A 14236-nucleotide genomic window follows, 5' to 3' on the forward strand; every position below is an offset into this window, starting at 1 on the left:
GGTGGGGATGCATTTCCGATGCAGGGAAGGGCCCGGCAGTCAGGAGTGGCTCAGGTCGGCAGGAGCACTGTGGGAAGGAGCCAGGCCTGGGAGGCCCTGAATGCAGGCTGAACCCACCCCAGAGCCCAGGGGCACTTGGTGACTGCACGACGAAGATGGCAACGGAGATGCAGCCCGAACCTGGATAGGCTCTGGGGAGTCCTTGCAGGCTCGGGACCGGGGCTGCATGATGAGAGCTGGCTGTAGAACAAGTTGCTTGTTACCACATGCAGGACGTGTGGAAGGAGGTGAAGGACAGGAGGCAGGGAGACGGGTGAAGGGCCACTGATTCTGTCCAGGGAAGAGATGTCATAATGATGGTGGTGGTAAAGGAAGAGATGCAAAGGGGTCAGGTGGGAAGAACGTGGCCCAGTGGGAATGGGCGGGACCTGGGGACGAGACAGAAGTGGGAGTCCAAAATGGCACAGCAGGAGGCCCGTGCTATCAGAGTCACGACAGCCAGGGAGCAGAGCTGGCCGATAGGGAAGAGGGTGAATGTGGCTGCATCTGGTTTGGAAACTGCTGATGGATTGCATGGGACATCAGGCACAGAGGTGTCCCAGAGGGAGCTGAAATGTGGTCCTGGAGGTGGCATCAGGGTGACAGTGAGAACAGACAGGCTTTCAGCTGGGAGAAGCCAGACTGGGAGTTGGGGAGGGACAACAGGGGCCCCAGGAAAGGGTTGAGAAGACAGTGGAATTAGGAGTCAAGGGCTGGGGGGTGGGGGTGGGGAGTTGTGTCCAAGGCCGCAGGAATCAGGAGAGGCTGGGCCTGAGACAGTCCCGTTAGATTTGGGGTGAAGAGGGCTTGGAGTCAGGGTAGCCCCTTTTAAGGAAGATGGAGGCTAGAGAAGTGTGCAGCAGTGGCAGCCGGCAGGGACTGATTTTAGAGTTCTGGACATTCAGAGGCCTTTAAGCTGTCCTAGACCCAAGGACATTACAATGATCTGATGACACCACAGCGTAGGGTAGCAAAGTGATCCCAGAGAGCACAGGAGCCACCTGGCCACAGTGAGAGGGCAGGGTGAAAATGGCAACTAGGGCCTCCCAGCCCAGAGACGCAGCTCAAACATCTACATCAAACTATCTGGTCATTTTTTAAATAGGGAGACTGAAACCAGAAGGTCAGCCTTGGCCAAGCCTGGCCACTGCCTCACCAAAACCCAGGCTAAGGCCAGGGTAAGGACACCAGAGCCCAACCAACGGAGGAGGCCTGCACCCTGGTTCCGGTGTGGGTGGAGGGGCTGGCCCTGATTTCGAAACTCTCCTTCCTCTCCTGACACTGGCAGCAAAGTGCAGCCTCTGCAAAAGGGATGTACGCGGTGGATGAAAGCAGCCACTCACGGTGAACAGCCCTCCAGAAGACCTAGAGCTAGCCAGGCCTGCTCCCCCACCCCCCCCGTACCCCCATTCCTGACTCCAGTGCACCCCCCACCCCAGGGCAAGGTCCAGCCTGTGGTGTGCCACCAGCATACACTGGCCCAGGTCCCTGAGAAAGGTGCTTCAGGCTAAGCTGGTCAGCATTTAGGGGCATCTCAGAGGTGATGGGGAGGCAAGCCCGCACCTCGCATCCCACCCGCACACACAGGCCTGGTCGGTAACCGCGGGGTCTGGGGTAAGAACACGGGGTCACAGGCAAGGAACTGCCGGGGAAACGCGCATACCCCGAGAGCCACCGGCCCGCGGCCCGCTGAGCACGCACGCGCACACCCGCGCTCACGTCCCGGGGACCCCGGCCCCGCCCCTCGCCGAACCGCCCAGTCTCCGGACTCCCTCCTTCCCCTTCCGGACCCGCCAGGATGGGTCTGCGCCGTGTCTGAGACGCCCCCTCCCGGGCGCTGGCGGAGCTGCATCCAGGCCCCGCCCTCCGGAACGCCCTCCGCAGACCCTTCCCGGCTGAGACCCGGGCTGAGACGCAGGTCCTGGCTTCTGCACTGGCGCACGTGGTCACCAGGGCTGCTGGGCAGCACCCCTCGCCCGCCCCCGGCGAGCGCCGGCCGGGCTGAGGTTTCCGTGGCTGCGAAGCAAGGGCGCGCCAGGCCCGACGCCCCGCCCCGCCTCGGCGCAGCCCCGCCCGCCGAACCCGCCCTCCCCTCTGCCTGCGCCGCCGCCGCTGCCGACAGTGCCGCGGGGGCGCGGGGGCTGCGGTGGGCACTGCTTCGGCTCGGCGCGGACGGGAGGCGAGGGGCCCGCGCCAGGCCCGAAGCCGAGGCGGAGCCGGGCCGCCCCCGCCGCGCCCGCCGGCCCGCCCGGGATGAGGCGCTGAGGCCCAGCATGGCAGGCCCGGGCCCCACCTTCCCGCTGCATCGGCTAGTCTGGGCGAACCGGTACCGCGAACTGGAGGCCGCGCTGCACAGCCGCCAGGTGAGGCCCATCGGGCGCCCGGGCCGTCCTCCTGGTCTCCCACCCAAATCTGTGGTCTGCATCGGGAGGCCGCCTGCCCGGCTCCCTCTTCCCGGCCCAGAAGAGAGGTCACCTGCCCCTCGAGCTTGGGCTTCTGACCTCGGCTCCCAGCGCTGGGCCTTGCCCTGTCGGTCTCCCCACTTCATACTGCATCCAGCCTCCGAACTCGCGCCGCACCACCCCTAAGCCAGGCTGAGAAAAGCAGCCCGGTCCTGGTCCCCAAGTCAGTCCAAACTCTTGACATCGGCAGCTGCACCTCTACCAGACCAGGCCCTCCCCCCACCCCACCCCCACCCCTGCCCACCACCACCGGGCCCCCAGCTCTGTCCCTCGCAGAGGGCAGGAGAGGTGGGTAGGCCCTTCCCACCTACCCCTCTCCTCCTTTGACAGGACACTCAGGCCACCCTTTGCCATTTCCACCACCTGTGTGCTGTCCTTATTTCCTGCAGTGACTCCCAACCCTGTTCATCCCAGTGGCCTTCTTGCCTTGGCCTCTCCTTACTTGCCCTGTGCTGAGTGTCTCATCTCCCCCAGCACGACATCGAACAGGAAGACCCCCGGGGGCGCACCCCCCTGGAGCTGGCCGTGTCCCTGGGGAACCTGGAGTCCGTGAGAGTCCTCCTTCGACACAATGCCAACGTGGGCAAAGAGAGCTGCCAGGGCTGGGCAGGTACTGCAGAGGGCAAAGGGGCTCCCCTGAGGCTGGCAGCGGGGGTGGGGGTGTGTGTGGGAGTGAATGGCCAGGCCTGGAGCCATCTAGAGAGCTCCCCTCAGCAGCCCAGTGCCCCCAGTCCTGCAGGAGGCAGTCAGCACTGGGGACCCTGAGATGGTGCAGCTGGTACTTCAGTATCGGGACTACCAGAGGGCCACGCAGAGGCTGGCTGGCATTCCGGAATTGCTGAACAAACTCCGCCAGGTACAGCAGGACGTAGAGGTGTGGCCAGTAAGGGGGGGTGTGGGACGCCATGGAGGGGACCGTGACAGACTATGTGGGGTAACCCTGCCGGGCCTGGCCTTGGAAGGGCACCCAGCCTGTGCAGCATGCCTTCCTGACACTGTCAGTGAGGTCCCTCTCTCTTGACCCCAGCCCAGGGTCATGTAGGAAAGAGAGGCAGCCAGGCGCACGTGGATGAGGCTTTTCTCCCTTTGGAGAGAAAGCCTTTTGCCAGCATAGAGGGTCCTCTAGTGCTAGAAATCTCAGCAGAGCTTTAGATCATGGGTCTCTTGGTTAATGCAGATTTACTGAAAGGAGGATTTCATCCAACCTAGCGGATGCGGCCTGGACTCCTGTCCACCCTTCTCAAAGCACACAGTGGGTGGGTAGGGGGGCCCCCACTGGGAGAGCACACTACCTTGTGCCCTCCACCCCGGGGGCAGGGCCCCAGGGGGTCACTATGCCCCCTTTGCAGATGAGGACTCTGGGATCCAGAGGGGGCAGAAGCTCCCCCAGGGACCCCCAGTGGGCTAGTGGCCAGGTTGAGCCTGGCCCCAGGCTTGCAGATGCTTATAGCCCGATGACTTGCAGACCTTTCACGCCCCACTTGGCCCACCCTTCACTGGGTGGGGTGTGGCTGGGTTGGGGGCAAAGCTGGACCACGGCGGCACATCGCACCTCACTGAGGGAATTCCTTGGTTGGCACTCCGTGCTTTCACTGTGGGGGGCTGGGTTTGATCCCTGGTTGGGGAAGGGCTGGGCTCCCAGAAGGGGGCCTGTGGACGAGGGGCTTCCCAGGCCCGCTGGGCCCTGCTGCAGGCAGGGCCCTGATCGGTGCTCTGGTCTATCTCAGGCCCCCGATTTCTACGTGGAGATGAAGTGGGAGTTCACCAGCTGGGGTGAGTGGGGACCTCTTGGCTCTCAGGGGCCTGGGCTGGGGCCGTTGGGAAAGAACCTTGGTGACCTCTGTGCCTCCTGCAGTGCCCCTCGTGTCCAAGATGTGCCCGAGTGACGTGTATCGCGTGTGGAAGCGGGGTGAGAACCTGCGGGTGGACACCAGCCTCCTGGGCTTTGAGCACATGACCTGGCAACGCGGCCGGAGGAGCTTCATCTTCAAGGGCCAGGGTGAGCTCTGGGGGGCTCCCCGCAGGCACGCAGCAGACCAGGGCCCCCAGGCTCTCCCGTGGCTCGTGAGGACAGTGCGGTCCTCTGTCTCTGTCTCCAGATGTGTAAATGGAGGCGGGGGTGGAGGGCGTCCAGAGGCCGCGGCCACACCCCGTGGCAGGAGGTGGCTGAGGGCAGCACGATAGCCCTCTGGCCACTGTCTGGTCCTGGCACTTATTCGTCCCCCTCACACCCCCACGCCGGCTGGCAGAGGCGGGAGCCTTGGTGATGGAAGTTGACCACGACCGGCAGTTGGTGCACACGGAGACACTGGGGCTCACGCTGCACGAGCCTGAAGCGCTGCTGGCCACCATGCGGCCCAGTGAGGAGCATGTGGCCAGTCGCCTCACCTCTCCCATCGTCTCCACCCACCTGGACACTCGCAATGTGGCCTTCGAGAGGTGCGTTGGGCCCTGGCCACACCGTGGGTAGTGCTCTCGAGCCTCTAGTTCAGGCTTCTGGGAGGCTGAGCCCCTCGCAGAGGCTGCTCGGGAGGGGGAGGGGGGTCCCTGCAGACCCGGTGTCCCTTCTGGACCACCTGCTGGTCCTGGGTCCTGTGGCACCTTCCACCTCCTGCACGCCTGTCTGTACTGGCAGCTGTCTCCCTGGGAGGAGGCTGGGTCAGGGAGTCCCCAGTTTCCTGACTTCTGACCTCACGTGTTTCCCATAAAAACAAGGATTGAGGCTGCCGTGCAGGGCAGCTGTCTGCAGCAAGGTCGGCTTCTCAGCGGTGCAGCTGTGTCTGGGCCAGAGTCCTTTGTGGGTAGCCTAGGAGCCCACCCTTCCGGCAGGGTGTTATTTCTCTGGCAACATGTGCCCCAGTTCCAATAACAGACTTCAGAAACACTTTTTTTCAAAAAACAGCTTTCTTGAGATATAATTTTGTACACTGTACCATTCACCTATTCAAAGTATGCAATTCAGTGGTTTTCAGTATCTTCACAGATACGTAACCGGTACCACCGTCCAATTTTAGAACATTTCCGTCACCTCAGAAAGAAACCCTGTACCCTTTAACCATCAACTCCCAATCAACTGCCTTTAACAACCAACAATCCCCTCCCCCCCAGCTAATCTACTTTCTGTCTCTATAGGTTTTCCTGTTTTGGATTTTTATATGAATAGAATAATACAATGTGTGTGGTCTTTTGTGACTGGCCTCCTTTGCTGAGCGTCATGTTTTCAAGGTTCAGCCAAGTTGTAGCATGTAACTGCTGCATTCCCTTTTACGGCCAGGTCCTCTGCACGACTGTACCACATTTTGTTATTCATTCGTCCATTGACGGACATAAGGATTCTTTCCTTTTGACTGTTGACTATTTGACTATGAAGAATGCTGCTCTGAGCATTAGGGTACAAGTTTTAGTGTGGACATACATTTTCTTTCTCTTGGGTATTTACTTGCGAGTGGAATTGCTAGGTCCTGCGGTGACATGTGGTAATTAAACACAGATGTTTAATTGTTTGAAGAGCTGCCAGACTATTTACCAAAGGAGCTGCCGCATTTTACATTCCCGTCGGCGGTATATGAGGGTTCTAATTTCTCCACATCTTCACCAACACTTACCGCTCATTTATTTATTTATTTTGGTGTTATAACCATCCTAGCAGGTGTGAAGTGGTATTCATTGTGGTTTTGATTTACATTTCCTTAATGACTAATGATGTTGAGCATCTTTTCATGTGCTTATTGGCCGTTTGTATATCTTCTTTGGAGAAGTGTCTATTCAGATTCTTTGCCCGTTTTATCTTTTTCAAAAATTAATTAATTTGGCTGCATTGGGTCTTTGTTGCCGCGCGTGGGCCCCCTCCAGCCGCGGCGGGCGGGGGCCACTCTTCACCGCGGCGCATGGGCTTCTCATTGCGGCGGCTTCTCTTATTGCGGAGCACGGGCTCTAGGTGCACGCTGAGGGCCGTGGCCCGCAGGCCCAGTAGTCGTGGCCCGCAGGCCCAGTAGTCGCAGCTCGCCGGCTCCAGAGCACAGGCTCAGTAGTTGTGGCGCGCGGGATAAGCTGCTCCACGGCATGTGGGATCCTCGCGGACCAGGGATTGAACCCGTGTCCCCGACATTGGCAGGTGGATTCCCAACCACTGCGCCATCAGGGAAGTCCCCCTTTGCCCATTTTAAAAATTGGGTTATCTTTTTATTATTGAGTTACAAGAGTTCTTTGTATGTTCTTAGGTAGAAATCCCTTATCAGCTACGCGATTTGCAAATATTTCCTCCCATTCTGTGGGTTGTCTTTTCATTTTCTTGATGGTGTCCTTTGAAGCACAAAAGTTTTTAATTTTCATGAAGTCCAGTTTATCTATTTTTCCTTTTGTTTCTCGTGCTTTTAGTGTCATATCTAACGATCCTTTGCCAAATCCAAAGTCATGAAGATTTTCCCCTGTGTTTTGTTCTGAAAGTTTTGTAGTTTTAGTTCTTACAGTTAGCTCTTTGATTTATTTTGAGTTAATATTTGTATATGGTGGGAGGTAAGGATTCAGCTTCATTCTTTTGCATGTGACTATCCACTCGTTCCAGCACCGTTTGTTAAAAAGACTGTTAACTCCCATTGAATTGTCTTGGCACCCTTGTGGAAAAACCAGTTGACCAGAGATGTATGGGTTTATTTCTAGGCTCTCAGTTCTATTCCACTGGTCTGTATGACTCTCTTTGTGCACGGTCTTAATCACATGTTGCTTTGTCGTAAGTTTTTGAAATTGGAAAGTATAAGTCTTCCGACTTTGTTCTTCTTTCTCAGGATTATTTTACGTATTCTGGGTGGGTCCCTTGAAATTGCATATGAATTCCAGATTCAGCTTGTCAATTTCTACAAAGAATTCAGGTGGGATTCTGATAGTGTTTGTGTGGAATCTGTAACACAGTTTGGGGAGTGTTGCCATTTTAATGATGTTAAGTCTTCTGCCATGAACGTTGGATATTTTTCCGTTTCAGGTCTTTAATTTTTTTTCAATGATGTTTCGTAGTTTTCAGAGTATAAGTTTTACACTTACAGTAAATACATTTATTCTAAGTATTTTATTCTTTTTGATGCTCTTATAAATTGCATTGTTTTCTTGATTACATTTTTGAACTGTTCATTGCAAATCTATGAAAATACAATTGATTTTTATATATTGATCTTACATCCTGCAATCTTGTCAAACTCATTTTTTAGGTCTAATGGGTTTTTAGTGGATTCCTCGTATATTTTTTATACGTAAGATCGTGTCATCTGTTAATAGTTTTACTTCTTCCTTTCTAATCCGAATGCCTTTTATTTCCTTTTTTTTTGTCTAAATGCTTTGTCTGGAACCTCCAGTAGAATGTTGAATAGGAGTGGCAGGAACAGACATCTTTATCTTGTTTCTGATAAAGAAACAAGGGGGAAGGCATTCAGCCTTTCATCATTAAGTGTGACATTAGTTGTGGGTATGCTTTATCAGGCCGAGGAAGTTGCCTTCTGTTCCTAGTTTGTTGAGTGTCTTTATCGTGAAAGGGTTTGGGTTTTGTCAAATGCTTTTTCTGTGTCTATCGATATGATCACGTGACTTTTATTTTTATTCTATTGATATGTGTTGCTATCAGTTAATTTTCAGATGTTGAACCAACCCCGTATCCCTGGGATAAATTTCACTTTGTCGTGGTGTATCATTCTTTTCATATGTTGCTAGATTTGGTCGGCTACTATTTTGTGTCCGTATTCCTAAGAGGTAATGGTTTATCGTTTTCTTGTAATGTCTTTGCCTGGTTTTAGTATCTGGGCAATGCCTCATTGAATGAGTTAGGCAGTGTCACCTCCTTGTCTATTTTTTGCAAGAGTTTGTGAATAACTGGTATTAATTCTTCTGTAAAAGTTCGGTGGGGTTCTTTGGTGAAGCCATCTGGGCCTGGGCTTTTCTTTGTGGGTACTTTTTGGTTTGTTTTTGTTTTTACTGCTTCAGTCCCATTACTTGTTACAAGTCTGTTAGATTATCTACTTCTTCTTGAGTTAGTATTGGTAGTTTATGTCTCTCTAGGATTTCTTTACTTCATCTAAATTATCTGGTTTGTTGGGGTACAATTGTTCATCATATTCTTTTATTTATAATCCTTTTTATTTCTGTAATGTCAGTAATAATGCCCCCTCTTTCATTTCTGATTCTGGTAGTTTGAGTCTTCCCTCTTTATCAATTCCACTGATCTTTTGAAAGAACCAGCTTTTGGTTGAATTGATTTTCTCTATTGTTTTTCTATTCTCCATTTCATTAATTTTCACTCTAATATTTATTATTGCCTTCCTTCTGCTTGCTGTGGGTTTAGTTTGCTCTTTTCCCAGTGTCTTAATATGGAAGGTTAGCTTATTGATATAAGATCTTTCTTCTTTCTTAATATACTTATTTACAGCTATAAGTTTCCCTCTAAGCATTGCTTTAGTTGTGTCCCGTAAGTTTTGGTATGTTGTATCTTCGTTTCCATTCATCTCAAAGTATTTTCTGATTTTGCTTTTGATTTATTCTTTGTTCCATTGGTTATTTAGGAGAATGTTGTTTACTCTTCCCATATTCATGAATTTCCCAAGTCATCTTTTTTCTGTTACTGATTCTGATTTCATTCAGTTTTTTTGTTGTTGTCTTTTTAAAATTTTTTTGCGGTACGCGGGCCTCTCACTGTTGTGGCCTCTTCCGTTGCGGAGCACAGGCTCCGGATGCGCAGGCTCAGCGGCTCACGGGCCCAGCCGCTCTGTGGCATGTGGGATCCTCCCGGACCGGGGCACGAACCCGTGTCCCCTGCATCGGCAGGTGGACTCTCAACCACTGCGCCACCAGGGAAGCCCAGTTTTTTATTTTTAATTAAGGTTGCTTTCTTGTTGTTGTTGTTATTTATTTATTTTATTTATTTATTTTTAGCCACGTTGCCTCTTTGCTGCTGCGCTCGGGCCCTCTCTAGTTGTGGTGAGCAGGGGCCGCTCCTCACTGCAGTAAGTGGGCTTCTCGTTGCGGTGGCTTCTCTTGTTGCTGAGCACAGGCTCCAGGTGCGCAGGCCTCGGTAGTTGTGGCCTGTGGGCTCAGTAGTTGTGGCTCGCGGGTCCAGATGGCTCTGCGGCACGTGGGATCCTCCCGGACCAGGGCTTGAACCCGTGTGCCCTGCAGTGGCAGGCGGATTCCCAACCACTGCACCACCAGGGAAGCCCTCATTCAGTTGTGATTGGAGAACATCCTGTGTATGATTTCTGTCCTTTCAGTTGTATTGAGGCCTCTTTTATGGCCGAGCCTACGGTCTGTCCTGAAGAATGTTTCACATGCCCTTGAGCAGAATATGTATTCTGTTGTTGGGTGGAGTGATCTAAGGATATCTATCAAGTCTAGTTCGTAGCGTGTTCAGGTCTTCTGTTTCCTTGTTGATCTTCTGTCTGCTTGTTCTATCCATTATTGAAAGTGGGGTACTGAAGTCTCCAACTATTATTGTTGAATCAGACATACCTTTATTTTTAAATTTTTATTATGGAAAATTTCAAGCACATATGAAAGAAGAGAGGCTAGTGTGATGTTCTCATCACCCAACGTCAGCATTTATCAACATCTTGCCAATCTTTTTTTAAAAATTTTTTTTGGCCACGCCGCACGGCTTGTGGGATCTTAGTTCCCCAACCAGGGATCGAACCCAGGACCTCAGCAGTGAAACCGCCGAGTTCTCACCACTCGACCGCCAGGGAGTTCCCAACATTTTGCCCATCTTGTTGAATCTACCCTTCCTCACTTTTTTCCTGTTTTCTTTTTCCCCCAGCTATTTTAAAGCACGTCCCAGATGTCGTATCATTTCAACAGTAAATGCTTCTGCATGTGACTCTAACAGATAAGGATGTTTTTAAACCAAGCCCCAATGCCATTATCACACCTAGCAAAAATTAATAATTCCCCAGTACTTTCTAGTCCTCAGTCTTCTGTTCATTTGTCCCCAGCTGTCCAGGCAGCCTCCTCAAGGCCCCTGTGTGTTTCACAGCAGGAAGGCAAATTGGAGGGGGTCTTTGGAAGGGACGACTTTGGCCAGAGTTGGGGGGGTGTGGGTCCTCATGAGCTCCTGTTTGGTCTGTTTCAGGAACAAATGTGGTATCTGGGGCTGGCGGTCTGAGAAGATGGAAACCGTTAGCGGCTACGAGGCCAAGGCAGGAGAGGCTAGTGGTGGGAGCTGGGGTAGGAGACGAGGCCCAGGAAATCTGCCCCTTCTCCACATCCACCCTGTGTGGAGGGAGACCCAGCAGCCCGTGGGCTCCAGATGCCCTGTGTGGCCATGGGAACTCAGCGGGGCCCGAGTGCCCAGCCCCTGCTGAGCACGCAGGGGTTACCCACAGCACGGGCCCCTACCCGGATCACCGAGATGAAGCCAGGAGCATTTTACCCTCATTAGTGACTTCCCGGGGTTCAGACCCCACCCCCTCCACTGTGGGGAGTGAGATCCTATCTGTCCCTGGGGACAGGAGGACTTGGGTCCTGTGCTGGTGAGGCTGAGTGTGGGCAGCAGGCTCTGAGCCCCCAGCTCCCCCTGTGTCCCCCCTGCTCCCCAGGTGTACAGCGCCACCAATGTGGAGCTGGTGACACGCACACGCACGGAGCACCTCTCCGATCAGGACAAGTCGAGGAGCAAAGGTAAACCCAGGTGCGCCTGCCTGCTGCCCAGTCACACCGTACGGGGTGGTCACCCTGATCTGGGGTCAGGGCCAGAGTATCTGGGACCAGCTGGAAGGCTTCCCCGTTCCCGTCTGCTCTGCCTTCCACCACAGGGGAGGCTCCCAGGGTGGAGGCTAGGTGTGGGCAGTCTGGGGGCAGTGGCCCCAGGTCCCCTCATGGGCTCCACCCCTTCTCCTTAGGGGGGAAGACTCCATTCCAGTCCTTCCTTGGGATGGCCCAGCAGCACTCCTCCCACAATGGGGTGAGCCGGGACTGGGGGGCGGGGGCTGGCGGCCGACTGGCAGGGCCCACTGGGCGGGGCCGGGCCGGCGCCTCCCCAGCGCTAAGCCTGGTCCCGGGGCCACCCAGGCTCCTGTGCAGCAGGCAGCCAGCCCCACAAACCCTACCGCCATTTCCCCCGACGAGTACTTTGACCCCAACTTCAGCCTGGAGTCGAGGAACATCGGCCGCCCCATTGAGATGTCCAGCAAAGTACAGAGGTGAGGTCTGGGGGCTGGCGGGGGGCTTCCCTCTGGGACAGGGGACCCTGCCTGGTGCCCCCGAGCCCTTGCAGACCCTGTCACACACAGGGCCCCCTGGAGTGGGGGACTCACTCACCCAGCTGGCTGCCTTCTCGACTTCACTCCCTGGGGGCCGGGGCCAGGTCTGCTTTAGCCATGGTCCTTGGCACCCAGCTTGGGGCTTGGCTCAGAGGACCGGTCGCTCTTCTTGGTGAACGAATGAATGGGCAGCACCACCCATGTATGGTTTTCTGTTCAACTGAACGAGCACCTGCTGGGGGCCAGCTTGTGGCAGACAGGAAGGGCACGCGGCTCTAACACCTCCTGGCTTCGTGGCCCAAGGAATCACCTTCCCCTCTGAGAGTCTATCCTCCCCCTCAGTAAAATGAGAACAGTTGCCTTTGGCCACCTGTTCACAGGGGTGCTGTGAGGCTCTGATGAGCCGTGACTTTTAGCACGTCTGGTGGGCCCAGCACTGTGCCAGGAATCTCACGTGGAGTCCCTCAGCCACGCAGCAGCGGGGGTTGGGATGCAACCCCAGCAGTGCGGTCCCGAACTGTCGGGCTGTGCGGGACCCCAGAGTACGGTGAAGTGCGACGTGCTGGCTGGCTGTGGGCCGAGGAGGAGGGCAGGGCTGTGGACGAGGCGGGACTGACGCCAGAAGCTCAGCCCTGCCCTCCTCATCCAGGAGAGCTGAGCTGGCACAGAGCGCCCGGGGCCCAGCCTGAGCCCAGGGCCGGGGGGCAGCTCAGGCTGTAGGGCCAGGACATGAGCTCCCGGGGGAGGCAGGCAGGAGCGGCTGAGCAGAGAAGAGGGTCCCCCAGGCCAGGTGGAGAGCACTAGAGGCAGATGTCCAGAGTAGGTGCGCCTTAGCAGAGGGGCCACCAGAGGTTCCTTGACCCACGTCCTGCGGTTGGCCGGGCAGGTTCAAGGCAACACTGTGGCTGAGCGAGGAGCACCCGCTCTCCCTGGGTGACCAGGTGATGCCCATCATCGACCTGATGGCCATCAGCAACGCTCACTTTGCCAAGCTGCGCGACTTCATCACCCTGCGCCTCCCGCCCGGCTTCCCGGTCAAGATTGGTGAGAGGGTGGGCCGGGCAGCAGGAGGGCCCCCGGAGTGGGGTGGGCACGGGCTGCAGGGCTGGCTCAGGCTCGACATCTCCTCACAGAGATCCCCCTTTTCCACGTGCTCAACGCCCGCATCACCTTCGGCAACCTGTGTGGCTGTGACGAGCCCCTGAGCTCGGTGTGGGTGCCAGCGCCCGGCTCTGCCATCGCAGCTTCAGGTACCGCTGTGGGCAGGCGCGGGGCCGTGAGGTTTGCTGGTCTCTGCGCACCAGGGGCTGAGCACGACCCCTCTGCCGCACCCAGCGAGCCCCTTCCCCTGTGAGGTGGACCCCGCCGTGTTTGAGGTGCCCGACGGGTACAGCGTGCTGGGCGCAGAGCGCAGCGAGCCCCTTCGCGACGAGGACGACGACCTGCTGCAGTTTGCCATCCAGCAGAGCCTGCTGGAGGCGGGCACGGAGGCGGAGCAGGTGGGGTGCGGGCAGGAGCTGGGCCCCGGGCGTGGGCAGGGGTGGCAGAGGTGACAGCTCCGGGCTCTGGCTGCTGCAGGTGACTGTCTGGGAAGCCCTGACCAACACCCGGCCTGGTGCCCACCTTCCCCAGGTCACGGCTTACGAGGAGCAGCTTCAGCTGGAGCGGTGAGGCCCTCCGGGACCTGCCAGGTCCATGTCTCAGCCCCGCCCTGCCTCGAGGACCCTGCCGGCCGGGGGAGGGGGGGGGGGGTTCTTGGCTGGTGGGGTCAAGTAGCAGGGAGGTGCTGGCCCCAGGACCCCACACCCTCTTTGAGGCCACCCTCCATCTTCCGTGCTGCCCACCAGCGAGGGCGGCACGAGGGATGGGGAGACGGGGCCCGGCCTTGTCTCTTGTCTCCGGTCCTCGGGTCCCAGCCTCCCTGTCCTTATCTTCGGCCTCTGCAGCCACGTCCCAGCCCTGGGCCTCCTCCCCAGCCTTAGCGCTCACGGGTCTGCTCTCCCCTCTCATGCCTCGCCTGGAAGGGCCCTCCAGGAAAGCCTGCAGATGTCCACAGAGCCTGAGGGTCCGGGGGCCCCTCTCAGGGCGCCCCCGAGCTTTGAGGAGCAGCTTCGCCTGGCCCTGGAGCTGTCTGCGCGGGAGCAGGCGGAGTGGGAGCGGCGGGGGCGGCGGGAGGAGGAGGACCTACAGCGGACCCTACAGCGCTCGCTCACGGAGCTCTGAGCCCCGCCCTCAGGAGGGCTGCCCGGGGCTGCACCGCCCCCCACTTTTGTAACTTATTTATTTATAGACACTCTGCTGCTGCTGGGCTTGGGGCCTGGAGCCCTGCGGCTGGGTGTGCATTGGAGACTGAGATGGAAATAAAGAGACCCTCAGCAGCAGGCTTGCTCCGCTCATTGGGGGGGCTGGGGGGGGAGTGCTGGGGGGGCACCGAGGGGAGACACTGTGGGCAATGGCCTTAGACTTGGGTTTGAATCCTGACCGTGGTCCCCTTAGCCCCTCTGA

General features: G+C 56.3%; 1 protein-coding gene across 4 annotated transcripts; it reads left to right on the forward strand.

The window, feature by feature from the left end:
• The first annotated feature begins 1972 nt into the window (after positions 1-1972).
• Positions 1973-14112, forward strand: ANKRD13D (ankyrin repeat domain 13D). 4 transcript variants are annotated; one of them, XM_032641026.1, is made up of 15 exons: positions 1973-2402; positions 2976-3111; positions 3233-3357; positions 4229-4274; positions 4357-4500; positions 4751-4940; positions 10603-10669; positions 11069-11150; positions 11372-11433; positions 11541-11671; positions 12618-12775; positions 12865-12981; positions 13067-13230; positions 13310-13398; positions 13678-14112. In XM_032641026.1, the coding sequence occupies exons 1-15, from the start codon at positions 2313-2315 to the stop codon at positions 13952-13954; spliced, it is 1878 nt and encodes a 625-aa protein (XP_032496917.1). In that variant the 5' UTR covers positions 1973-2312; the 3' UTR covers positions 13955-14112. The 4 variants fall into 4 exon arrangements, with proteins under 4 accessions (XP_032496917.1, XP_032496918.1, XP_032496920.1 ...); XM_032641027.1 differs by having other exon boundaries at positions 13364-13398; XM_032641029.1 differs by having other exon boundaries at positions 1976-2402; positions 13364-13398; positions 13756-14112.
• The last annotated feature ends 124 nt before the right edge of the window (positions 14113-14236 follow it).

The sequence above is a fragment of the Phocoena sinus genome, chromosome 8 (genome assembly GCF_008692025.1).
Source record: "Phocoena sinus isolate mPhoSin1 chromosome 8, mPhoSin1.pri, whole genome shotgun sequence".
Taxonomy (NCBI): domain Eukaryota; kingdom Metazoa; phylum Chordata; class Mammalia; order Artiodactyla; family Phocoenidae; genus Phocoena; species Phocoena sinus.

Bases quoted from the DNA above. Each gene is read 5' to 3' on its own strand.
- ANKRD13D (XM_032641026.1), top strand. From the start codon at position 2,313: ATGGCAGGCCCGGGCCCCACCTTCCCGCTGCATCGGCTAGTCTGGGCG. The intron at 4,275-4,356 runs GTGAGTGGGGAC...TGCCTCCTGCAG, and splicing joins GTGGGAGTTCACCAGCTGGG to TGCCCCTCGTGTCCAAGATG. The intron at 4,501-4,750 runs GTGAGCTCTGGG...GCCGGCTGGCAG, and splicing joins CTTCATCTTCAAGGGCCAGG to AGGCGGGAGCCTTGGTGATG.